The following is a 24283-nucleotide window of genomic DNA, read 5'->3' as shown; positions in this document are numbered from 1 at the left end:
GGTAAATAATTGGCAAAGCAGCTTTTATTTAAAGACTATCCTGCAGTCAGGACTGTCCAAGAGATCAGTGGAGTCCCTTGGAAATACTGGACATTTAGAACTTTAAAGCTGTGCGTTAAAACTAGCTTTGTCAGAGGGAACAGGTTTTTCTTCATCCTGACTTTAAAAAATGGCTCCATATGTCTCAGGGGTACAAATTTAAGAGTCAAATCCTGTGGGTTTGAATAAAAAGCATTTGGATGACAAAGTGCTTTGCAAGTTCCTGAGTGAGCAGATGCTTACCTGTATGCAAGTAGGTATCATTTGACTTCTTAATGCCCAAGCCTAAGGGATAATAGAATTAAAACAACTGTGTCATGTTACTTAAAGTTTCCCTTTAATTTACCTCTAGAATGATGTGATGGCAACACAGTTCCCTGGGGACCTGAATAGTGGTTGGGGCTTTATTTTTTTTAAATAAGATTTTTTTATAAAAGATCCTAGATCAGAAAAACTAAAATACTATTGTCCTGTTTGTGTATTTTTAGCAGTCCACCTCTTTCCTGAGCTGTGTTGATACTGAGGCTGGTGCTAATTTGGACACTTGACACCTCATGTACACATGAAGTAAAGTAGCACAAACAAAGCTTGTATTTTCCAGACCAAAAACCTTTATTTTCTATGGAAAAGTGTTTTGGGGGTCCTAAGTGCTGTTATTAGTACAGACTGGGAGGGATGGATAAAACAGACATGGGGTTTTCATTCCCCTTTCTACTTGTTTTATGCAAATACTAATTCAAATACCATTTGCAGTAGGAGGGCCTGATATATTAATTTTGGAGTAAAAGTTGGCGGTGATCAGGGAGGCATCTGTGTGTCTGGAAGTTGCAGGGAGTTGACGGAGGTCCCAGTCACCACATCAAAGATGAATGTGACAGGTCAACAGCCAGCATCTGGTAATGTGAGTTTTGTGCTGGCGGTCGGTGGAAGATGAACGGCAGAAGCGTGCAGGCTCATGCTTTGAAGCCAGGTGAGCAGTGTTGCTGGGCTTTGTACTCCACCTGCCATAGACGTTCTGGGACTCACACAGTTGTCATGGAAAAATCCACTGCTTCAACATCCTCCGATACTGTTAATTATGTTATTCTGCCATGTTTTTTGAGGTGACAGCACTTCACGCCAGCCCCGTGCGTCTCTGCAGGCCGCTGGCTGTCTCTACCCTTGTTGGAGCCAACCTCTAACACCACAGCAGCCTTGTGCGAACACCTTCAGCACCTGGACGGCCTCTGTGTTGTTCATCCACGTGTTTTGGAGTTGCACCACGATGGGGAGTTGCACCAGCAGGTGCTCTGAGGCGGCCCCCAGGCTGGGCCAGGCCACACTACCCCCAGCATAGCCTGAGGGAGCAGAGCTCGGCTGAGCCGTGTGCCTGGGGTGGGCGTCGGTGGCCTGATGGTACTCGAGGTGATGTCCTTAGGGGTGGCTTTGGGGACAGGCAGGGCGGAAGGGGGGCGCTGGGGGAGGGGGCGGCGGGGCTCGGTCCCCCGCCCGAGCTCCCCAGCAGCGCGGCCGCCCCTCCCGGGCGCCTCGGCCACAAGGGAGACGCCGGGGACTTTTGTCTCGCCTCATGTACGGCTGAGCCAATGGCAGCGCACCTGGTGTGAGCGACAGGCCGCCCGCTAATCAGCCACAAAGGGTGCCACCGCCCAGGCGCAGCCAATCGGCGTAGAGCAGACGTATTGCTTCGCCAATGAGCTTTTACGGATCGGGCCAGGCGCCTCAGAATAGACAATGAGGCGGGCCCAAATGTAGAGTGGCAGGGCGCCGTCGAATAGAAGCTCGGGATTGGTTTTGAACCGTCCTATGAGAAGGCCGCCGGGGGGCGGACCCCGACGTGGGTATAAAAGGCGCGGCCGGTGCGGGCGGTGGCTGCAGTTGTCACCGGCAGCAGCAGGGGTAGGCAGGGGGCGGGTGCTCCGTTCCCGGGACTGTCGCTCCCCGCTGGCCTCTCCACGGAGCCCTTTCCCCTGCGCCCATCTCCTCCATCCCTGCCGCCATGACCACCACGACCACCTTTTCGGGCATGGACCCCAGTGGCAGGAACAGCTCCAGGTCCGCCGGGGGGCCCTTGGGACCGTCAGGACGGTGGGGCTGAGGGTGCCCGCGGCGGGGCCGCCCCTTCTGCCTCCGCCTCGGGGCCTGGGGGCGCGGCCGGGGCTGCCCGCAGCGGCTCTGGGGGATGGCGGGCGCCGGCCGGGTCGGAGCTCGGTGGGTGCCGTTTGCCGGCGGGCGGCGGCCGCACCCACCCGGGGACAGCGGGGAGGCGAACCCGCCGCGCTCCCACCGGGGGTGGGGGGTGGCTGTGGCCGTACCCTGCCGCAGCTGCCCGGGGGAATGGGGGTGGGAGCTGGCGAGACCCCCCCCGGGGTGCGCGTGTGCGTCCCTGCCTCGCTAACAAAGAGGGGAGGCGACTCCCCGCCTCGCTGCGCGGCCGCGCAGCCACAATGCGGGGGCGGGGGGGCCCGCACCCCTGCACCCCCCTCCCCCGGCCGCCCCCCCCCCGCCCCGGCCCCGCGGTGGCGGAGCCGGCCTTGCCCCGCGGCCTGGCGGAGCGGCCCCGGGCTGCCGCCTTCTGGGTGGGGCCGGGCGGCTCCATTGTTTGCGCTCCGCGGCCGGGGTCGCGGCCCCCCGGCTCCCTCCCGTGCTGCCCCCGGTTCGGCCCGGGCCCTGCCCAGCGGCGGCCGCGCCGCGGAGCTGCTTCCAGGGGGCTGGGGGGGGGGGGGGGGGGGAGCTGCCGCCGCCGCCGCCGCCGCCGCCGGTCTGGGAACAAAGAGAACTCCGGTTCGGCGGGGGACGCGCGGCGCTGGGGCACCCGCGGCTGTGCGGGAGCAGGGCTGGCTGCGGGGTCGGGGGGTTTCTCGGGCAGGCTGTGCCCTGGCGGAGCGGGGGCTCCCTGCCCGCACCCCGCCTTGTGGGGCGCGTTGGCAAAGCCAGGAAGAGCCGCCCCCCCCCCCCCATCCCCCCCATTCCCAGGGGCGCTGCCCGGCGGGGTGCGCTCACATCGCCGGGTGTCGAGCGAAGTTAAACGCCGTAACGTGCATCAGAGCCCATCGCCTGGCGGAGAGAGGCTTCACGAAAAACCTGTCAGCTTTTAACCCGGTCTGGCAAGTGGGATTATTCCTTTTAACAGTTCGGGTGACGGCTTGCCTGCCTTCCAGTTGTCTCTCCTGTTAATTTCATTAAGACTGGCAGTGGAAACTGTTGTGCCGTTAGGAGAGCGCTGGTTTCACTGCTCTGCTAAAATAAAGGTGATGTGAGATGTGGGAACAAGCCCTCCTTTGGGCAGGGGGGCCTTCAAATTAATAACTGCAACAGATGTAACTAAGAAAATAAATCTTTTATACGGGGGCGTTTTCTCTGGAGAAAAAAGGATGGGGGAGTGATTCAATGATATCTCTTAATTCAGAAAGGAGACAAAGCATGTCGGAAGTGTTCTTGGATTCTTAAAACATACTACAATCTCCTGGGATCCTCCCATCAGCAGCTGAGCATTAGTGATTAGAACTTTGGAGAAGAATTTTGTAAGGAAAAGTAGTTTGCTGTTGAAGTAACACCAAATATCCATGCCGTGTCCCTTTGTGAGTTTTTCTTGCCGTTGTCGTGTTTGAGCTCGGTAGGCTGGAGAAGCATTTTTGTGTTGCGTCTGAAATGCCATAGGCACAAAATCTCAAAAGATCTTAATGCTCTGACCAATGGTGATGACATTGTAGAATCAGACACGTTCTTTGTGTTGAATTCCTAGGCTTGGTGCGTTAACAAGCTGCGTACTGTTTTCGGTTGCAAAGTTTTAAGTTGATTAAATGATTTGTAAAGAAGAGGAAGCGTGCACCATCCCTATCTTGTTCTGGTCTCCATTTCAGAGCCCTGGATATCTTAAAAGCCCAGTTCTGTTGGTGGACTTGCATCTCTCTGGGGGTTGTGACAGTTGTCATAACGGCCTGACACATTTTTGTTCTCCTGGCTTTTGTCTGGCTTCTCCAGCTAATACGTTGCCTTTGAAAAGATGTCATGCTTAAGAAAATAAGATAAAGGAATTTACATGTAAAGATTCATTTTGCTGCTGCTGTTAATTCTGGTTGATTTCTGCAAGTTGGAAAGCAGACCACAATCTAGCTTGTGAAGTATTGACCAGGCTTCTTTTTGTGTCTGTCTAATGCAAGGTTGTTAGATTTAGGTTATAGATCCGGAGCTTTGTACACGTGTCTCTCCTAATAATAGCCTAACTTAAAACTGTTTAAATGCCCCTTTTAAGTCTAGTCCAGTAGCATGCTGCGGACTTGGGGGGGGGTTAAAATGAAACAAATCTAGGTAAAGGCTGCAGCCCCCAGTCATCGGTGGTGCAACCAATACTTTGGCTCATATGCCAAACTTCAGTCTTTGCTGTGCTGACAGTTTGAAGGTTAATGTTAGCCTTCACGGGGTTCTCTTTTAAAAAGCTTGATTTTTGACATGCCGGCATACTTTTTTTTTTTTTAATTTAATTGGCTCAGACCAAAGACTGGTAGCAGCAGGTCTTGTTGACACCGAATGAATGAAGCAAGGGCACAAGTAGAGTGCCGGAGTATTTTATTTTTGTAAGTGTCACTGAAGAGAAGAGTAGTGGAGATCCAGCGCCTGGATTGAATGCTGGCAGCCAGCTTACCTTTACAGTTCAGCTTACGCACTGAAGACGTGATGGTCTGTGTCATTTGTTAAAAGCCAATGGATAATGGAGTCTGTTTGGGTGGAATTTAGCCTGTGTGACTGCCCATGACAAGAGCCAGCGATGATCTCTTGGCTTATTAGTCTTATATAGTTTTATATGTTGGAGTGCGGCATGGTAATGGTACGTGCAAGGTTGTAAAGCTGACTTTCTCTGCAGAGTGCTGCGTCCTCCTGGCGGTGGGTCCAACTTTTCCTTGGGTTTTGATGAACCAAAAGAACAACCTGTGCGAAGGAACAAAATGGCATCCAGCATCTTTGGAACTCCTGAAGAAAACCCACCTTCCTGGGCTAAGTCATCGGGTAAGAACGGAGTGCTTTGTTTCCAGATCTGCTGACATGCATTAATTTTTTTTTTTTTTTTTTTTTTTTGCATCGGCTCAGTGTGCAAACCAGAGTTTCCCTCCTACTTGGTAGTTTAGGGCTGTACATGATGTGTGCTTGCATATGGGATTATTTTACTTCTCATTTTTAATTGCTTCCAGAGGGGTTTTTTTTATGCAAGTCTTGGGCATAGATGTTGCAAGTAGAGAACTGTATTTTGGATGCTGTTTCTCAAAGTTAATCAAGTCACCGTAAGGTGCACTTGTGTCTCAGTATTTGGAGTAGCACTGATTGGTCTTGATTATTCAGAGGAAATTTAGATTTGTGTTGTACTTGCAGCTGGGATTAAGCTTCCATTTCTGCAGAGCACTGCCAGTATGGATGGCCTTAGGACCTTAGCTTCCATCTGTTTAAATGACACCCTCAACTGCATGAGATGCTGTTGAAAGACAGTAATTTGTGAGTTATTATCTAAAGGACTAGGACTTCTTAGAATAGTAAAGCTTTAATCTAAAAAAAACCCCCAAAAACCCAAATCACACACACAACCCCCTGACTGATCTGCTTTCCCAGTAAGTTTATCTTGCAACCTGATTACGATCAATCTCTGCTTGTAGGGACTAAGCCAGGTGACATCAGAGACGACTGTGAATCATCTGGCCCACAAAGAAGAAACTCGACTGATGCAAACTGTGGAGACTTTGTAGATCCCAAGGTCAGTAACTGTGAAGAGCCTGATAATGGGACAATTCACTCTGTGTTCACTGATGTTCACGTAGTTGGAAGCATTGCAGGATTTGAAGCCTTGTTCTCGAATCTGTTCTTTTCCTGAAGTTTCTCTTTTCCACATGATAGTCTTAGAGTACGTTGCTGAAGGGCTGGATTTTTCAGAAAGTACGTTGCTGAAGGGCTGGATTTTTCAGAAAGGACCGCTTTCTAGAGCTCTTACCTCTTCTTACTGATACAGTAATGAAGTTGTATGAAATGTAGCTTCAGTCATGTCTGTAATTGTGTGTTTGAACAAATTTTACGAAGAATAGTTACCTACAGCAAACCGTGGATCTGGCAAAGGACGTGGTTTCACATCCCAACGAGCGCTTGCCGCAATAGCATGAGTACTTGTTTTATTTCTGTTACTGTCTTCGGTAATACCATCATTATTTTCTATATAAACTTTCTACTTGGTAGCAACATGGAGCATGTTTGTAGTGTTAAGGTGGGATTTGCTAGATGTGCGATTACATTTCATGGCAAAAACCAGAATGAAGAGTAGTAATAGCTCTGAACTGAGAAAACCAGGAACCTAAGGTAGGCTGCGCTTGCAGAAGCAAGTTCCAGAGGGAAAATAAGAAACCTTGCTCCTGAAAGGTCTCCAGCTTTAGGTTTTCTGAAAAGAGCTGGGCAGGTAAGTTGCTGATCACCAATGCTGTGGCAGAGATACTTTTGCCTCATGGGTTACAAACAGTGAGTTTTAATTTGATAATTGGCATCAATCATCGCAACCCATTTTTGTTATTAATAGGCACTTTGAGCCACAAAACTATTCTTTGTTGCAGAAAATGCCTTGTTCCAATTTAGCAAGTATAAGATTAAATTTATAGCTGCTGCCACAGAAAACAAAAATAAACTGTTTAGTCTAATTCTGTTTTCTACTTAATTGTATTAATTAACTGTGGTTCTCAGCTTTGCAAACAGATTCTTCCAATGTGGAATATTTTAATTTTATGCAGTAGTTGCAGCTACAAACAGCAGAAGCTGGAGCTAGCGTACTGTAGCCCAGTCTGAGATTTAAGATGATATATTGTGTGAGTTTCTGTGCATTTATATCCTGATGACTGTGGTTTCAGTATGTAATTAACAATGTTAAATCTGTGAAAGCTGATAAAACCTCATGCCATTGAGGAGCCTTGGCTGCTGCTGGAAGATTTTTCTGTATCTGTGTCAAGTTGCAGCCTGTGAACAGATTCAGTCTGAAAAGAATGTTTAGCTGTTCATGTAGTGAAGGAAAGTTTTATCGGCAACATTGCAGAAAACTGGGTAGAACAAATGCTCTGGGCCTTGCTGACAGATAAATGTTTGGTGTTGGGAAAAGTTGCTTAGTGGAAAGGAGAGGACACTGAACTATTGCCAGTTGCTTTTTCAGCATAACTTCCTTGTCTCTACTGCTCAGCAGTTACAATGTTCTGGTTACTGTCACTGCTGCCTCACGTAGGATGCTGTCTATGACAGAGCGCTCCTGCCCACCCACGTCCTTCACAGTGTGGGAATAACAAGTATGTCACACATTAGAGGTCATCAGGATTACTTCAGTATTATCTGTCTCAACTTTTAGAAGTATGTTAGGTAAACAAACAGCTGATGAAATTATATTAGTCACTCTGTAAGGATTGGTGCTTACAAACCCACAACATTAATCTGCAGAAATATGCACGCAGAACCCGCCGTGCCGCTGATGTCTGTCCCTAAGAGCCTGTTGCTGGTCTAAAAGTGCTTCCTTGGGTCTGTCACGTGGAAAGTGCTGCTGGATAGAGCAGTGTGCCCAGCACCCTGGTCATAACACGGATTATTGAGTATCCTCTCGATGGAAGAAGAAAATACATTGTGAAATGTGAGACATAACTTGTTTCTCTCTCTTCTAGGGAGGAGATGGTGGTGTTGAGACTTTTGGTGAGTAACTCCTTCGGACTCTTCTAGTGAAAACCTTTTGCAGTTAGGTGCTTTTGAAATGGAAGAGGAGAGAGAGACGGCTTGGGGTTGTCCCTTGAACCCATCGAATCAATGGAGTGACCCGACTGCCTCAGTGGAAGTGTGGAAATGGAATGAGATGGTGGAGTGCCTGTTGGTCATCAGGTTAAAAATCAGAACAGGCCTGTTCGTTGATTTTGTCCACAGCAGTTGGTGTCAAGATTTGAGTACTAGAAGGCAAGGTGGATACCCTTTCACAGAGTTCAGTGATGGAGAGACTATCCTGCTGTTGTAGTAGCTTGTATTTAAATAGTACGGCCAACTTAAATAGTTTTAGTTTAGCAATTTGCTTCTTTCCTATTGCCTTCTCATACAGCAAACACTACATTCAGAGAAATAATGAAAACCAGCTACTGCATCTGCCAGTGTCTGCATTAACTAGCTTTTAAGTTTCTGTTGCCTTTTAAATGCTGATTATTGCCAAGGAAGTTCATATGCATACTGCAAATTTCACCTTAAACAGAGGCATTTCCTCTAGCAGCATGCATGTTAACCTTGAAGCCTTTTTTCTAGCTCTGAGGCTGGAAGTCTCTCCTTTGTAAGATTCACCTGAAGAATAGCTTACTTCCTGATGAGAGGAATGTGTTTTGTTGACTGGCTGCTTTCTAAGTGCTACTTTCAACACCCAAGAGTTGTGGGGGATCACTAAAGCCATTAGCAGTTCCATGGCTTGAAAAGACTTCTGCCGGGAGGGTGAGAGTTTTTTTCCAGAATGTTTTAACTACCTTTAAGTGGTATCTGTCCCCAAAGTAAGTCTTGCTTCTTGAGCAGGCTGCTTCTAATCAAACGGGAGAGGCTTTTTTAGTATTTCTTTCCTGTGTCTGTCTGATCTTCATTAGCACTGTAGGCATCTAGAGTTTGTCTCAAGTGGGAGGATGTGGTTTGGTAGTGGAAGCAAAACTGATCTAAGGGCTCTGCTGCTGCTTCTGGTGTTTAAGCCGGCTCACCAGGGGTTCGGATGAGAAGCCCGCAAGCAGTGGTGGGAGATGGGATGGGATGGGAGGAGGTTGAAATAGGGCTGCCTGGGCTAGCAACAGCTGGCTGAAATGAAACTGAGTACAAAGTGATACTCCTGACACTTAGAAAAAGTTCACATTTCACAGCTGTCGTATTTGTTGACTTTTGGTTTGTTTCTGGTAGGTGGCAGCGAAGGAGGTTCTTACCAAATACCAAGTAAATGTATGCTGGGAAGTGTTTGGGTTTTTTTATAAAGTGTTACTGGAAAGAAACTGGCATTGTTTCCTGTTGTGGCCATGTCTATTAGATTTTTGAAGATGGTCAAGATGAAATAAAAATGACAGGCAATGGTTTGAATGTTAAACTTCTGCTGATGGTTCTTGGGAAGGTTCATGCTTCCTGGAAATGATGTCTGTGGCAGGTACCTGAGAATCTTGATGGACTGTTAAATTAATTTCTACCGTTGATAGCTTTGGGTATCCTTGCTTAATGGAGCACAGAGTCTTGTTGAGCTAGCTGTGTCACTCCACCACTTGATGTTCCTGCTGTGTGAGCTGGTGAACATCCCACTTGCCGTACGTGTGATTTTGTACTCTTTATGTTGTAGAGCTGTCTCTGGGATTTGAAAGGGGCCAAATGAATATACCCCCAAGTAAAAACTGTTTACAAGTTCGTTCACAGCATAACTAGATTCTTCATGGGTTCCTATAATTAAATTATAGGAATTCTTCTGAATTTGGGAACTGTTTTCTGTATGTAACTGATTATAAAACTCCAGGTAGGTGTCAGGTGGGGTGTGCATACTTACTAATCGTGCCTTTCTAGGGGAAGAAAATGTGTTCCTTTTGCAGCAGTGTTCCTGCTGCCTGTTTGGAAGCTGTAGTTCCCTTCTGTGCGTCAGTTTCTGATGGCTTGCAGTATACTCGGTAGGAGACTTTCAGATGATACACTTTAACATTTGATCTGGTCCTGTTGGATTTACCGCTTCAGTTACTAGGTTGGCAAACTGACCTATAGCTTGATGATGTGGGAAGTACTAATTGTGTGTTACCAGCTGGCTACATCAGCCTCTAAACGCTATAGAAACTTCCCCCAAAGTCTCCTGTGATAATAATTCTTGTTTCTTTTGTGATTCAGTGGGCACCGTGTGCTTAATGAACGTGGCTAGTTAAGGAGAACTAGACAGCACACTTATTGACAGACTTTACATGGTACACAGGAAGGTGGAGCCTGGCATTTGGTGGACAGACCGTCACTGTGAGCACTGCGCAGTGCTCAGGCTGCGCTGCGGGCACGGACAGCGGAGCGTTCAGCGCCGTACGAGCAGCGGGCACGGCCACGGTTGTTCTCGGCTTGCTGAGTAAGCAGGCAGCAGCACACACGAGCTACAGAATCTTCAAGTTTAAAACTTCCTATTAACTGCTTGGTTCAGATGTGCCTGTGGGTTAATGAATACAGCGGGGAATCTATATGGTAGGTTATTTCTGGATGCATGGAGGCTATACTGAGCTGCTGGAGTTCTTCGAGCTTATTATAAGCATGGATACAGGGAGTTCAGTGGACATGAGTGGGCTTTCAGCATTTCTGACAATTCTACTTCATAGATTATTTTTTCAAAAAATTGAGTTGCCACAGGACCAGAGGAAAGCTCCTCCTGTGGTATATGAAGGGTAGGGCTTAGTGATTGCTTTCCAGGTTGGAAGAATGAGCCATGTGAAGTGATGCTGGGGCTAGTTTCATTCAGTGTCTTCATCAGTGACCTGGAAAAGGCAATGAACAGTGAAGTCTCCAATTTTGTTGGCGATATTAACTCTTTCCAATAGTCAAATTGTGCTGACAGTGAGAAAAATCTCGGCCAGCAGGACTCAATAAGGTAGGCAGCTAAAAATGTGGCAGGATAATCTTTGTGTAAGTATGAAGTAATGCATCTAGGGGAAGAAGAAACCCAACTGAACACCTAAACCATGCCAGCTGAGCTCTGTGCAGCAGTTCGCTCCCAGGATCTGCCTTGAGTCTCCCTACTGAAAGTTCTCTGAAATGTTTGGAGGCGCCAGCAAAATATTGAACATAATCGGGGAGCGAGTGGGAAACAAGACGTGGTTTTGCCTCTGTAAACAATGATATACCCACATCTTCAGTTGTGTATACAGTCCGTTAAATGTAAAGACCAGAAGGTTGTAGTGGAGGTGAGCAAGGGGCAGGGGAAGGCAGAGGGGTGCAGTAGCTGCCTTACGGGGAGAGGCTAAAATGAAGAGGAGGTTGGGGGAGAGGGAAATACGATCAAGATTTACTAAATCGTGAAGGTGGTGGTGAAGGTAGATGTGCAGCTGTTCCCCGAGTCCTCCAAACCCAGAACTAGTGATCATTAGTGATACCAAGGGGGCTGTTAAACATGTGAAGTACATCTTCACAGAGCTGGTGGGGTGAAGGTCTGCTTCCCTCACCCCCCCGCCAGCTACCAGGGGGCTGCTTGGTGCTGCTTTGGGCTTTCGGCTCAGAACCGATTGCATTCATCTATAAAAATGCGAGATGCTAATGTACTTGCTGTGCTCGTTAATTAGTTGTCAGTAAAGCAGATACATTAGTTATTTGGGACAGTATCTAAAGTGCTTCCTGTGAAGAATTCCTTCTGTGTCCTGTCTTCGTTTGTGGTTGTTCAGAAGTATTTAAAGTAGATGAAACCTACCACGTGCTTTCCAGGGAGCGTGCGGCCGGAGCCTTCCCGTGCATGGCTGTTCCCTCCTCTGTTCTGTGTGGAGCCTCCGAAGTGTGTGTCAGATGCTCTTCCCTCCAGTTACGAAATTGGGGATGTAGTTTGAGCTCTTAATTACAAGCACTGGTGCTTCTGTGACTTGGTTTCCAGCACCTGCTCAGACTTGAGTTGCAATTGTCATAATCCTATGCTGATTAATAATACGCACAAGGCTTAAGACTTAAGCTGCTTGTCAATTGGAAAAAAAAATTAGTATGTTGCTGGAGTCCCTGAATAGCAGCTGAGTGAATGTGGCTCTCGAATGCCTGGAACAGAACTGTTGAGGCATCGGAGTTCTGGAAAAACACTTCAGAGGGCTCAGGTCTGTCCTGCGAGCAGGTTACAGCAGCGCTGAGCGTGTCTGTAAGCCTGGGGAAAACATACAGGAGTTGATCTTCTGTCTAAGCCAGCGAAACATCTGGCTTTCATCATCCACATCAAACACTTTTAAAAGCTTCTTTTCTTCTAGAAAACACTGAGGCTGATGTAGAAGCTGCCCCAGGTCAGAATGAAGAAAAATCCCTGCCTGCTGCACCTGTTCCTAGCCCAGTAGCACCAGCACCTGCACCGTCCAGGAGAAATCCACCCGGTGGCAAGTCCAGCCTAGTCCTCGGTTAAACCTTTCCCTCCCCGACTGTTTTGAACTCGTGTCTGTTTCTTTCCCCCATGCTTGTGAACTGCACAACTTGAGCCTGACTGTACATCTCGAATTTCTTTCATTAAAAAAGAAGCACTTTATGTACTCCATCTTTTTTTGAGATCAAGGGTTTTTTTTCCCCACTTCTGTCCTGTGTTTCCCCCAGATCTGCTGGAAGTGACATGAGTGTTTTCTAGTGATAGACTTGAGGGAAAGCTTTATGAAGTATCGTAATGTAATTCAAAGGAGCGTAGCTTGGTTCTAAGTGTGCTTAGAGGGTTTTTGTACTGAGATTTTTTTAGAACCCGTTAGCTTTACAAGGATCTAGAATCCTGGTTAAACAGGCCAGCAAACAATCAGCAAGAGCAGCCCCTTACCTCACATGTGGGATTTGGGGATCTGAAAGGCTTCATTGACTGCATGTGGTAAATGCCTCGAGCCCTGCTGTGCCATATAAATCATGAAGTGGTTAGTGTACACCATGCTGCCTTGAAAAAAAAAAATAATAAAAAAAAATCTTGATACTGGACTACTATGAAGCAGGGTATGTGCCAAATAGAGGGCTGATGACCAGAGCTGCCTGGCCTGATGCTAGGAGGTGATTTATTCAGACTTTATTCAGTAAAGGTGGAGTGGATCATATAAATAAATAAAAATTACAGGGCATTTTTTTTACAACTGACTCAATGCTGTGCATGATCATGCTGGTGCTTGACCATGAGGTGAAAAAAATCTCATCCTTTAAAGTGTGTGTTGTAATTTCACAAAGCTGGACTGTTGCTTATAAGTAAATAATATAGAAATTTTGAAGCAGTGTTTCCTGTGTGGGTTTTATTTCGCGGGTTTGGTTTTGCTTTGTTCTCGGTTGTCCTTGTCTCAGCCAACCTGTCCTACTCTTAGGAGAGGTGGAATGGAGCAGAGGAGAGTTTTTTTACACCAGGCTTGGGGTCACCGCCACGTGTCGTCTTCCCCTGAAGAAAGTGTCTGGCTTATATTTTCATTTTTATTTTCTAGATTAGGGAAGTGTGGAGATATATATATAATCCGTTTTCTGCAAAATACTTGCCTCTTTTCTTGAGAGAAAAAAGGTTATTCTCCTGACCAAAAAGAAGAAGGGGGGGGGGGGGAAGGAAAAATATATTCTCCAGACCAAAAAAAGAAAAAAAGGGGGGGGGGGGGGGGGGGAGAAGAAATATATTCTGCAGACCAAAAAAAAAAAGGGAGGGGAAAAAAAAAAAAGTAAATTAGATGCTAACAAGGGGTGGGAGGGGGTGAAAGGGAGACCAAACCATGAAGCTCTCTGCTCTCCTGGAGGGGATCCTGCTGCACAATAAGCCAAAGCAGTGGATTAGTACCGAGCTGCTGTGTCTGCCGCAGTGTGCCTTTTCTGCCTGCCTCCTGGAAGAACCAGTGCCCAAAATCACCCTGCGTTTCCAGATCAGGTTTGGAGAAGCCCGAGCCTTAGGTGCTTGACCTATAAAACTGGATTTGCTCCTACATGCTCCTCCTCCCCTGCGCTGGGGGTGGTGTTCCTATAGCTGATAGGAAATGTGGCGCGGCTGCTGGCTGCACGCAAATCACGCCTGTGTGTTGTGTAACGCAGGAGGAGGAAAATACTCAAATTTTATTTCCTTTGCAAGCCCCACGACCAGTGGAACTTGTTAACGCTGCTTTGTGGTGGCCAAGACTTCGGCCGAGCAAGGCTGCCCTGCCATCGCCCCTCTCCGTGGCAGCACCCGTGGCCACGAAGGTGCCGAGAAGCATGGAGAGGCTCTTGGAATTGCCCACCCTTCAGGCAGCAAGCCCGGCTGGAGCCCACCAGTGTTCTGGGATGCCCAGCGCCATCCCCACCGCGCCGCCCACGCTCATGCATATGCATGCCGTGAAGGTCCTCACGCTGCTCCCAGCACTTCTGCCCTGTGTCCCAGGGCACGGCCGGTGGGATGGGGAGCGTGGCCGGCCCGCTGCGGCTGCTGGTGGACATGGACGGTGTCCTGGCCGACTTCGAGGGCGCCGTGCTGCGGGGCTTCTGCGCCCGCTTCCCCGGGGAGCCACGTGTAGAGCTGGCGGCGCGGAGGGGCTTCTCCGTGCGGGAGCAGTACCGCTGCCTGCGGGAGGACCTGGGGGTGAGTGTGGGCAGGGGCCGGTGGGTCGCAGCCAAGTGGAAAGCCCTGGAAAACACCTTGTTTAAAAAGCTCTTGGCTTGCACCCTGCTGTGAGCAAAGGAAATCTGCCCACCCTGGGTATGCAAAGCAGAGGGGGGGGTTGTTTAGTTTGGTGTTTTGTTTTGTTTTTTTTTAGAGGGGGCTACAAAGGGTTGTTCCACGCTAGCAGCCTTAATTTATATAGTAATAATTAGTGACTTCCAGCAGGGCTGCCAGCCCCTTACAAAGAGGCGTGTGTGAGGGGATTGGCAAGGAGTGGTGCTGTCGTAAAAATAACTGGGAGAAATGATTTGCTGAACCATTTCGGCTGGTTCTTTACCTGCTCGTGAGCTGCTCTTGCCATGCTGCGTAGTAGTGACTTACCTAGAGCTCTCTGAGCACTCTGCAAGCAATAACGTAGCTCTGGAGCAGGACAAGAAATATAAATATTATATATGGGTTTTGCATGGCTAATAAACCCCCTATCTATACCCTTCCTTCTGCGTGCGCTGACAAGCAAAGCGCACAGTAGGTGAGCGGTGTGGAACCGCATGTGAAGAGCTGGTGGTACACCCTACGCCTGTGCAAATTGTTGCTATTTTTAATGTTTGCTAATGACTGAATGAATATCAGAGATTATTTGCAAGGCAAAATTGAAAATACTGCGAATCCAGGCTTCACGCTTCCTTCTGGTCACCACAGGACAGTCGAGGACTGTAAGAAAAACCGAATGGGTGCAGGTCCAGGCTGTGCCCGTACACTTTTCCCCGAGTTCGTTGCTAATTTTAAGATCCTGAGCTGAGCCTGCAGAGCTTTTTTACTGGTAAGAACTGGTGGCTCACATTCATTTCCCTCCCGCTCCGTAGCAAGGTACAGGCTCCTGCATCCATGTGATGGGCAGGGGCACTGGGTCCAGGCAGCGCTTACGCAGGCTCTGAAACCACCGAGCTCCCATTGATGGCTATTAATGTTCAAATTATTAATTTAAATTATTAATTGAATTATTAATGTTCCAAACTGCCTGGAACCAGGAACCAGGAAATATAAGGAGCAGGCATGATTTGTTTATCATTTTATAGAAGCAAGCATGATTTGTTTATCATTTTATAGAAACAGACATGATTCATTGCTTAAGTGAGCATTCTTTAAGCGGATCCCATGGAGGTACACTGGGACAAAAATCCTGCAGGTAATTTAAGGGGCTGTGGCTTTTTATTTGTTCTTCTTTGGAAGGTCTGCAGTCGGATCTGTCCTGAAAATTGCGTTCTGTTCTATTTCTGGCATCCCCATTCCCTAATTTGTTTCATGCTCATCCTGTTCCTTCCCAGACCTTAGGCGTGTCCGTGAAATAACCAGCTAACTGGTTTGAATCCCATGCAGATCAGCAGGGGCAGAGAGCTCTTATCTTAGTTATTAGCCTGGCTTCCTAAGGAAATGAGGTTTCTGTAGTTGTGCTGTTGTCCGTGTCCTTCAGTAACCCCTGGATCTCTGGGCTGGTTTAGGTGTGTTTAGCAAACCAGTAAAGTTTTAAAGTTATCAAGATTTGAAGCTCCTGCAGGTTTTATATGAACACTGTGGCTGTTGAAAAATGCGAGGCGGTTAGCTGTGCCAGCGTGGTACGGTGCCGCGGGGTGCAGGAGCATCCCTGCCGAAGGTCTCCCCTCGCCCCCAGCTGTGGGAAAAGATTGGGCAGGAGCCAGGAGCCCAGACCCCAAGTGGGGTTTGTCCGTCCCATGCCTGAGGGTCTGCAGAGCCCCTGTCCCTGTAGAGAAAGCGACCCTGCAGCTGCGGAGAGGAGGGGGAGCAGCCTGCTGGCTGGCAAGCTCCCTGGGGCAGGGGTCCCTCCAGCCACCAGCAGCCAGCGTGGTAAGGGGCTCTCACAACAGGGGTGGGGCTGGGAAGTACCGTGATAGTAATTTACGTGTTGCCCCCTTCCTAAGTGGTGTTTGTGGTAGTGCTGAGCAGCTGCCTCTTGACACTTGAACCATGACTTTGGTTTTTCTTTCTTTTTCGGTTGTAAGTTGATCGTTAATTTCACATTGTAAATAATTTTATTTAGAAAGTATTTTGCTCAAGACTTAATTCTTGCCTCTCTGGCCTCCTGTGCGTGTAGCAGGGGTTTTGTTGATGGGGATTTCTTTATCATTTTATAGAAGCAGGCATGATTTATTTATAATATTGTAGAAACAGACTCCCGAGCATTTAGGATGCATCACTTCATCGCAGACAGTTTCAAAAAAGGTTTTGGCATCTCCAGCGGTGGCAGAAATTTTCTATAGTTATTTTTAACTATTGCAAATGGGAAAGTTTAGGTAGAGATGTGATTCCTCCAGGTTTGTACCTGAGTTGTAATCTTGCTAATGGAAGTTAAAAGGAAATGTTCAGCCACAACGGCACGAGAATGAAGAAGAAAATTGGTTTACTTTCTGTTTCTAGTCACTTTTGGTGGGGGGGGAGAAATGGCTTTTGGTTCTGAGAGTCATCAAATCAAATTTCTCTCTCCAGCAAAGCCAGACTTTTTGTGATGTGGTGGAAACTTGCCAGTTTCTGGTGTGTCTTGCCTTAGGATAAAAGAGCTTTCAGACGCGAGCCCTGACTGTAATTGAATCTCCTTGGGAAGAGCTCCAGGGAATTGTTGCTGGGATCAGTGAGGCTTTGAGTGGAAACAGAGGTCTGGGCAGATCCGATTGCCACATCTTCACCTAGACTCCTTCACCTCTTCTGATTTGCATGTGAAATCGGCCAGGGCTTCCAAATTTCTGGCTGTTGATTCATGAGTATTTGTAAATTACGATAGCTGAGTGAGCATCGTATTCAGGGAGACTTGTTTAATGCTGACTCCTTCTCATTACTGCTTAATTAAAATGGTTTTTATGTTGATGTTCCACTGGTGATACGGAGCAAGGAGACCTCAGCTGGACTATAAAGCAATCTTGTACCATTTCTAAGCAAAGGCTGCCAGCCTGCCTTTGAAGAATACTTACCGAGAACTAAGTTTTCCAAATTGTTTGGTGGCGTGGGAATGTATGACTTTAATGCTTGTGGAAAAACGCTGTCTTAACACCTCTGAAGTTCACTGTATGACCCTGGGGAAGGTAAGATCTATGTGTCTTAGAGCAGAAGAGATACTGGAAGATGAACCTCTCTGAGAATGAAACTTGGTCCTGGAGGTGGGCTCAGCCCTGAATGCTGCTGTGGACGCTGTCGGGAGGGGCTGTGTGGCTGGGGGAGCTGGCTGGGGTCTGCACTGGGATGCTCTGGTTTAGCACCGGCCGCTGGGCAGGCACCAGGTAGCAATTTTTTAAAATTAACTCACCAGAACTGGATTCAAACCAGTGAGCTTCCTAATAATAAAAGTGCAAGAATGACTGATCGGTAAATTAAAATTGAAAAAAAAAGGACTGGAAGGACAGTCCTACCTAGAGGTACAGGAATTGCCCTGGAAATACTGCTTTTCCTTTGAGTGATTAAAGATGCTGCTGTACTGTGTCATATTAATTTCCTTTTACCTTTTTGCACCATTTTTGGCTACCTTAACCTGGGGAAACATTGCTCCTCCAGTAATCTTGTTTCTTTCCTACTTACACTCACTTAAAAATTATTCTAACTTTAGAGAGAACCTCCTTTCCCACTTGTCTGTCATTAATGACTTCTCTGATTCACATAGCGTCCCGCACACACGTGTAGAAGGTGGGTTTACCCGTGTCACCACCAATCCCAGCCCAGCCGGGGTGCGTAGGTCGGTTCATGAAGCCAAAGGTTCCCGGGACAGCCCAGGGATCCACCTCTGAACTTCCCGCTGCCATCTCACACGCTGTGAGTAGACTTTGCACCAACACGTTACCAAAGAGGAGCAGCTGTCCATGCTGGAGGCAAGATCTGCTCCTTTCACAGCTGTTATTTTAGTGTGTGATTGAAAATCATGGAAAGCAGCAAAGAAATGTAGCTGTGCTAGCTCTCCCATCCTCATCCTTCCCTCTTGCTGAGCTGTTCTGGTCTAAAGGACTAAACCAAACACGTGGGTGTGTGGACCTGGCCCGTCCAAGGAGGACGGTAATTAGCGTGGCCACCATATTGCCCTGTTTTACAGAGAAGAGGGCTGTTGGGTGGTACGGGGGTCTGCCCACGCACCCCCGCTGAGTTCCTGAGCCGTAAGCAAATTTTAGTCAAACGTGTCGGAGGAGCAGAAGCCTTGAACTTGTTCCTTTGGTGTTCGTGAGAGTTAGTAGAGAGCGAGCTGCTGGGGGGTGAGGTGTGAGCCCTCCCTCCGTCAGGCACCCGCCGGCAGAGCTGTGGGTCAGTGCTGCAGCGCACGGAGTGGCTGGCAGAGACCAAGCCAGCTCGGGATCGGCTCTGCCTCCTCGCTCCGAACGAGCCGCCGGAGTGTGGCTTCTTGGCTTCTTGTTCTTGTGCGCCTGAGCCGGGCTTTTCCTGGAAGCCCAAAGGTAAATGTTCTAACCCACTCTGGGTGTGAAGCATCGCCTCACTCACTGCTGCGCTGGCCCTTGGGTGGCTGTCACACACGGTGACGGGGCAGCTGCTGTGCACAGAGCTCGGATAAAAGTGCAGGCATTGCTGACTGTCCTCCTGTCTCTTGCAGGCGAAGGTAGCCAGTGTCTACGAATCCCCTGGCTTCTTTCTAGGGCTGGATCCGATTCCAGGAGCCCTTGAAGCTATGCAGGAGATGATCCACATGCAGGAGTAAGGACACTGCACTCTGCAGCCCTTTTCCACCATCTTACACATTTTTTTCCCTGACCGCTAATGAAGGCTGTTTCTTTTCAGCACCGAAGTCTTTATTTGCACAAGTCCTCTCCGGAAATATGAGCACTGCATTGTGGAAAAGGTGGGAGAGAATTTATTTGACTGGGTTTGATGCTGCTTTTGGAAGGCCTTGCTATTTTATACCACCCGAGTTGGAATTATTCAGTTATAAAGACAGCAGCAGGCTCAGGCTGCCAGGCTTCCCTGCGATCCCTCTGTGTGAGGGGCAGCTGCCCAGACAGAGCAGCAGCGCAGGATGGGGAACCTCGGAGTGCTGTGTGATGCCAGCCTTGTTGCAGAGCATGTGAGCCCTGTGCTCCTGGAGCTGGCACGCGACACCGCTGCTCCAGCTGTGTCAGCAGGTGATAGCAAAGAAACTGTTTTAGCATGGCCCACAGGGATGGGATATTCCCAGGGGATTCCACACTGGGGTATCCTCAACCAGCAAAACCTTATTCTGGCTAAATCCTGAGCCTGACATACCCAGCGATCCTGAGAGAGGCCAGTGCTGAGTTAAGAGGAGGCTATAGCGCTGGAGTTGTCCTGTTTGCCACTGGCACAAGAATGGAGCGGGGGAACCTTAATCACTGGAATGACTTAGATGGGCACAAGCCCTGTGCTCTGGGCGAGCAGCCAGTGCCGCTCGCAAACTTGACAGCGATTAGGCAGAGCAAATGCAGCGCTGACTGAAGGCCATTACAAGTACAGGTTCAGTGTCCTGGGCCACAGCCAGGGTCTGTGCTGGGGATTTGTAGGCACAGATGTAGGTTTACAGGGGAAACAATTGCTGTGCTAGGGTTGATCTGGCTTGAGCAATGTGCAAACTGAAAGTACAGTAGAATTTTCTCTTTTATTTCTTGTCTCTGCAGTATAAGTGGGTGGAGAAACATTTGGGACCTGAATTTGTGGAGCGGATTATTCTAACCCGAGATAAGACCGTCGTATCTGCTGACTTGCTGTTTGATGACAAGGATACCATTACAGGTTTGAAAAGCGTTTGCTTCGTTTGCTGTTAGCTGGGGACAACCCCCCCCAGCTGACTCCAGCTCTCCTCCCTTGCCCTCCCCAGGCGCAGAGCTGAACCCGAGCTGGGAGCATGTCCTGTTCACCTGCTGCCACAACAGGCACCTCCAGCTGCAGGCACCGCGCAGGCGGCTGCTGTCCTGGGCAGATGACTGGAAGGCCATCTTGCAAAGCAAGCGCCGGCAGTAGTGCAAAAAAAGGGGATGCTGCGCTCTTCCCATTCCCAGTGAGCACTGTCACCTGGGCGGGGGCACTGGGGGGGTCAGCGAGCTGCCCTTGTGAGCTGACTCCTCTCCAGGTTCCTGGATGATTGCTCTGCGTTCAGCTAATCTCTGCAGAGCTTTGGATGTTTGCTGTTAGTGAAGAGAAACTATAAAATACAGGCAGTTGTGGGTTGGTTTTTTGTGTTCGTGTGTGTGCTTTTAACCTCGCTCCTGTTTGTTTTGGGCTGACTGGGGGCAGAGGGGAGAAAAAAAAAAAGAGGAAGTAAAGCTCTGAAACTTGAGCGCACACAGAGTGGGTGTCTGTCAGGGAGCACGGTGCTCAGCAGCTAAACCCTTTCAAATTTTATGTATTTAGCCAGTCTGGCTTTTGGGTTGCCTTTTGCATCATTGGCTGATAATGAAAGGAGACCAAGCTGGCTTCCATTTCTGGCCCACGTGTGCGAGTAAGAGTGGGTGAAGGCTGGGCTACCAGTGCTGTTGTAAAATATTTATGAGTTTATACAAAACTGTTTACACAGCATTTAAGTTAATGTTTTATTAAGAGAAGGTTTTAAAAGACAGCTGTTCTCATGAGCCAGACCGCCATTCTCACCAGTGGTAATGACAGAAAACCAGCTTTCCACTTCCTGATTCATCGCATAGCTACAAGCTGCTCTGTGTAGCGACTTACTAGCCAGGTCCCTATGCCGTGATGACAGGATGGCATATTTAGTACCAAAGGGATAAGTAAGACTGCAAACTGCCAGGGCAGGGAAATGCCGCCTTTCTTCTGCAGGAGCAATAAAGTTTGTGACACTTCAAAGTCATTTGAGTTGATGCTGAAGAGTAGAGAGCTGCAGCAAAACCAGCCAGGAGCTGGAGGGGATATAAGCTGCCCAATACCCCAGGAAGAAAGCCCCCCTGATTGCTGGGAAGCGTTATTTGTGCAAGCTGGGTGCTGGGCTACACTTGGCAGCCTCCTCTCCAGCAGCCATGGCCTGTTTTATTTTAAATATTTGCTTGCAGTTTTAGCTGCGTGCTTGGCCTGACTGACAGAGTAGTGCTATACCATCCTCTTTATTAACTAAAATCCAGCAGTGGTATGACCAATTTCCCTCTCTAATGTTGTTCTTGACACACTCTTGACCTGCTGAGCAGAAAGCAGAGACCTGGGAAAAAAAGAGGGAGGTCTCCCTCTCAACCCGCGCTGTTCTGACAGCTTCAGTCCTTGGGGAGAGGAATCCCCACCGCTGTGTGTTTGCTTAGGTTCCTGGCCTCTTCCACTTGCAGAGGCGTGCAGTAATCCTCCAGGAAGACAGTTGCCAGATTGCTTAGTCTTCTGCTGGCTGAGAGGGAGAAGCGAAGCATGCACTCCACCACCGGGAGAGCTGTGGTCTGCTGGCGTGACTGCGGCGTTGTCAGGTACATCAGTGTTGTGACAGCTGACATGACTGTCTCCTCGTTGGAACTGGAGAGGCAGTTGATTATGGGCTCCACTCCGTTTGCCTCCAAGATGTAGTCTTTGTTAGTTTTATCGAGGCACAGGTTACAAAGACCGCCTGAAACAGCACAAGAAAATGTATGACACACAAGACAAACTTTTCTCTCCACACCCCCATTTTTTTCACACCAAGACTCAAATTCACTACTGATCCCTTTTTTTCTAATACAGAAATAAGCATGCAGATATTCTGTGAGATTGGGAGGGAAAATTCTCAACAGCTTCTTGGGCAATGTCTTCTTGATTTTTTTCCAGGGATTTTCCACCAGAACATTTCTCCTGCAGTGTGTCATTAGAGGGCACTAGGGCACTGTTACTGCTGGACGTAACCTCTTCCACAGAAGGAAGAATTCCAGCATCACTTAACCCTAACAGAGGCTACAAACCAGCAGTTTATTGTAGGTGTTTTAGAAAAACAGAGAATGGAGCTAACAGTACTAGCCCAGAGGCGCAGAATGTTTGAACTTAAAAACTTTTATGATGCTGCCATATCCTGGCATAGCTCAGCCACAAACTTTAGAAATCAAATATATTTATTATCATGTCATGGAGTCACTCACAATTAGGATCTGGCCCCTTACCTTATATTCAGACATGACAAATCACCATAAGGCAGTTCCTCAGAGGACTTATTACAAATTTTCAAGTATTCTAGAAGAGCGGTTGTCAATAGCAGAATGATAACATTGGGCCTCTATATTGTACATGGCAGAATTTTCATTCATTATATATTAATGAATGAAATATCATTATATAGGAATGAATGCTTCTCTATAGGACAGATGTCATTGAAAAGTCATTCAGCTAGCATTTACTTACAGTCTGGGGTAAAAAGATAAAATAAAAAAAACAATTTCCTTTCCAAAAAGCATCTTCTTTAAGCACAACCGCTCTGTAAGGGTGAAAGGGAGATGCCTGCCTCCCACCTTTCTCCCTGTTCCACTCATTCTCCACTAAAGGCTTTATCGGCACAGCGTGGTCTGTTCTTGCAGGGGGAGATTGTCCATGGATCTGTGTCGGGCTGGGGTCCCTGGGCTGTCAGCCCCTCCTGAGGGTGCTCGGGTGCAATCCTTACCGATGGCAAACTCCACCAGGCTCTCATTGTCCTCGGTGAGCATATCGAGGAACAGATCCAGGACCTGGAGCTGCCGGAGGTACTCATAGTTTTTGGGATCGTAGGCGAAGTTGGCCAGGTTTGCCAGTACCTGCTCCTTGGCCTCTGCAAGGGAGAAGCGGTGCGTGCGAGGGATCGCAGAACCATTGCGTGGTTTGGGGGGGATGGGACCATAAAGGCCACCCAGTTCCCCCCCTGCCCTGGGCTGGGCCCCCTCCCACCAGCCCAGGGTGCCCCCAGCCCCGTCCAGCCTGGCCTTGAGCCCTGCCAGGGATGGGGCACCCACAGCTGCTCCGGGCAGCCCGTGCCAGCGCCTCAGCACCCTCACAGGGAAGGATTTCTTCCAATATCTAATATAAGTAGCTCGACGCGAAGCGTATCAGCAGGCGGCCGCGCCCCGGTGTTACCTGGGCTGTCAGTCACCTGGAACTCGGTGACGAGGGCCTGCAAGTACTCCAACCGACCCAGCTCCATCCGCCCTGCGGCGCCGCAAGCTCAGCGCCCGGTGCCAGGGAAGCTGCCCGAGGCCGGCCCCCCCCGGCAGCCCCGGCGGTGGGTGCTCACGGCCCGGCTGCCTCACGCCCGCGGGGAGCCAGCGGCCCGGCGGACCCCGGGCGGCGGGAAGCGCAGGGCGCCGCCATCTTGTGGGCGTGGCGCGGCGGGACGCGGCTCTCCGCGGGCGGGGCGGTGGCTCCTCCTGCCCGGGTCCGGGCGGCTGTTGGGTCCGGGCGGCTGTTGCGTCCCGGCGGCCGTGGGGTGGGTGTTCCCGGGCGGCCCTGGGGTAGGGGGTCCCAGCGGCCCTGTAGGCCCGGCGGCCCTGAGGTGGGGGGGGTCCGGCGGCCGTGGGGTCCCGGCGGCCGTAGGCAGGGGGTCCTGACGGCCTTGAGGTGGGTGATGCCGGCGGCCGTGGGGTCCCGGTGGCCCTGAGGCGGGGGTCCCGAGGGCCCTGTAGGCCCGGCGGCTATGGGGCAGGAGGCCCGGGCAGCCCTGAGGCAGGGGTCCTGGCAGCCGTGGGGCTGGGGTCCCAGTGGGGCTGTTTCCTTCCCCGTGGACCGTGTAACCTGGTACCCACCGCCACAAATAAATGTGCGTTGAGGTGTTCGAGTCTGCACCTGGGTGAACGGCCAAACTCTGATACTTCAGCACTTTGCTCCAGAAAAGAGTGAGCCTTTCCTCACTCGCTACTTACCCAAAACGTTTTCGCGTGTGTATATTCTTTCCGGCTCAGTTCAAATCCCCAGGTTCCCCGGGGCTGGCTGCAGCTGGGCTGCCCAGGCCAAGGCCGGGCCAAGGCCGGGCTGATGGAGGCCAAGGGCCTTGCCCCGCTGCTCGCTACCCCTCAGCATCTCCCCAGGGAGTGGGTGCTCCCGGTCCATGTG

The 24283-nt window shown here is 49.4% G+C and overlaps 3 protein-coding genes across 5 annotated transcripts; 2 read left to right on the top strand and 1 right to left on the bottom strand.

Moving 5' to 3' along the window:
* Positions 1 to 1909: 1909 nt before the first annotated feature.
* Positions 1910 to 12969, top strand: JPT1 (Jupiter microtubule associated homolog 1). Of its 2 annotated transcripts, none has more exons than XM_037407879.1 (5): positions 1910 to 2091; positions 4901 to 5043; positions 5682 to 5779; positions 7704 to 7731; positions 11988 to 12969. In XM_037407879.1, exons 1-5 carry the CDS (start codon positions 2036 to 2038, stop codon positions 12134 to 12136), a joined length of 474 nt encoding a protein of 157 aa, XP_037263776.1. In that variant the 5' UTR covers positions 1910 to 2035; the 3' UTR covers positions 12137 to 12969. The 2 variants fall into 2 exon arrangements, with proteins under 2 accessions (XP_037263776.1, XP_037263769.1); XM_037407872.1 differs by having other exon boundaries at positions 11973 to 12969.
* A 1026-nt stretch (positions 12970 to 13995) lies between these two features.
* NT5C (5', 3'-nucleotidase, cytosolic) lies at positions 13996 to 20486 on the top strand. Of its 2 annotated transcripts, none has more exons than XM_037407836.1 (5): positions 13996 to 14281; positions 18900 to 19000; positions 19085 to 19145; positions 19933 to 20047; positions 20133 to 20486. In XM_037407836.1, exons 1-5 carry the CDS (start codon positions 14099 to 14101, stop codon positions 20273 to 20275), a joined length of 603 nt encoding a protein of 200 aa, XP_037263733.1. In that variant the 5' UTR covers positions 13996 to 14098; the 3' UTR covers positions 20276 to 20486. The 2 variants fall into 2 exon arrangements, with proteins under 2 accessions (XP_037263733.1, XP_037263742.1); XM_037407845.1 differs by lacking the exon at positions 13996 to 14281 and adding an exon at positions 15449 to 18115.
* A 333-nt stretch (positions 20487 to 20819) lies between these two features.
* Positions 20820 to 23569, bottom strand: ARMC7 (armadillo repeat containing 7). The gene is made up of 3 exons (XM_037407857.1): positions 23312 to 23569; positions 22866 to 23009; positions 20820 to 21848 (listed from the first exon to the last, which is right to left on the bottom strand). The coding sequence occupies exons 1-3, from the start codon at positions 23376 to 23378 to the stop codon at positions 21511 to 21513; spliced, it is 549 nt and encodes a 182-aa protein (XP_037263754.1). The 5' UTR covers positions 23379 to 23569; the 3' UTR covers positions 20820 to 21510.
* Between the last annotated feature and the right edge of the window lie 714 nt (positions 23570 to 24283).

Source organism: Falco rusticolus, chromosome 1 (assembly GCF_015220075.1).
Source record: "Falco rusticolus isolate bFalRus1 chromosome 1, bFalRus1.pri, whole genome shotgun sequence".
NCBI lineage: Eukaryota > Metazoa > Chordata > Aves > Falconiformes > Falconidae > Falco > Falco rusticolus.
Note: the sequence above shows the minus strand (reverse complement) of the source record. Positions and strands in the feature narration are given on the sequence as shown.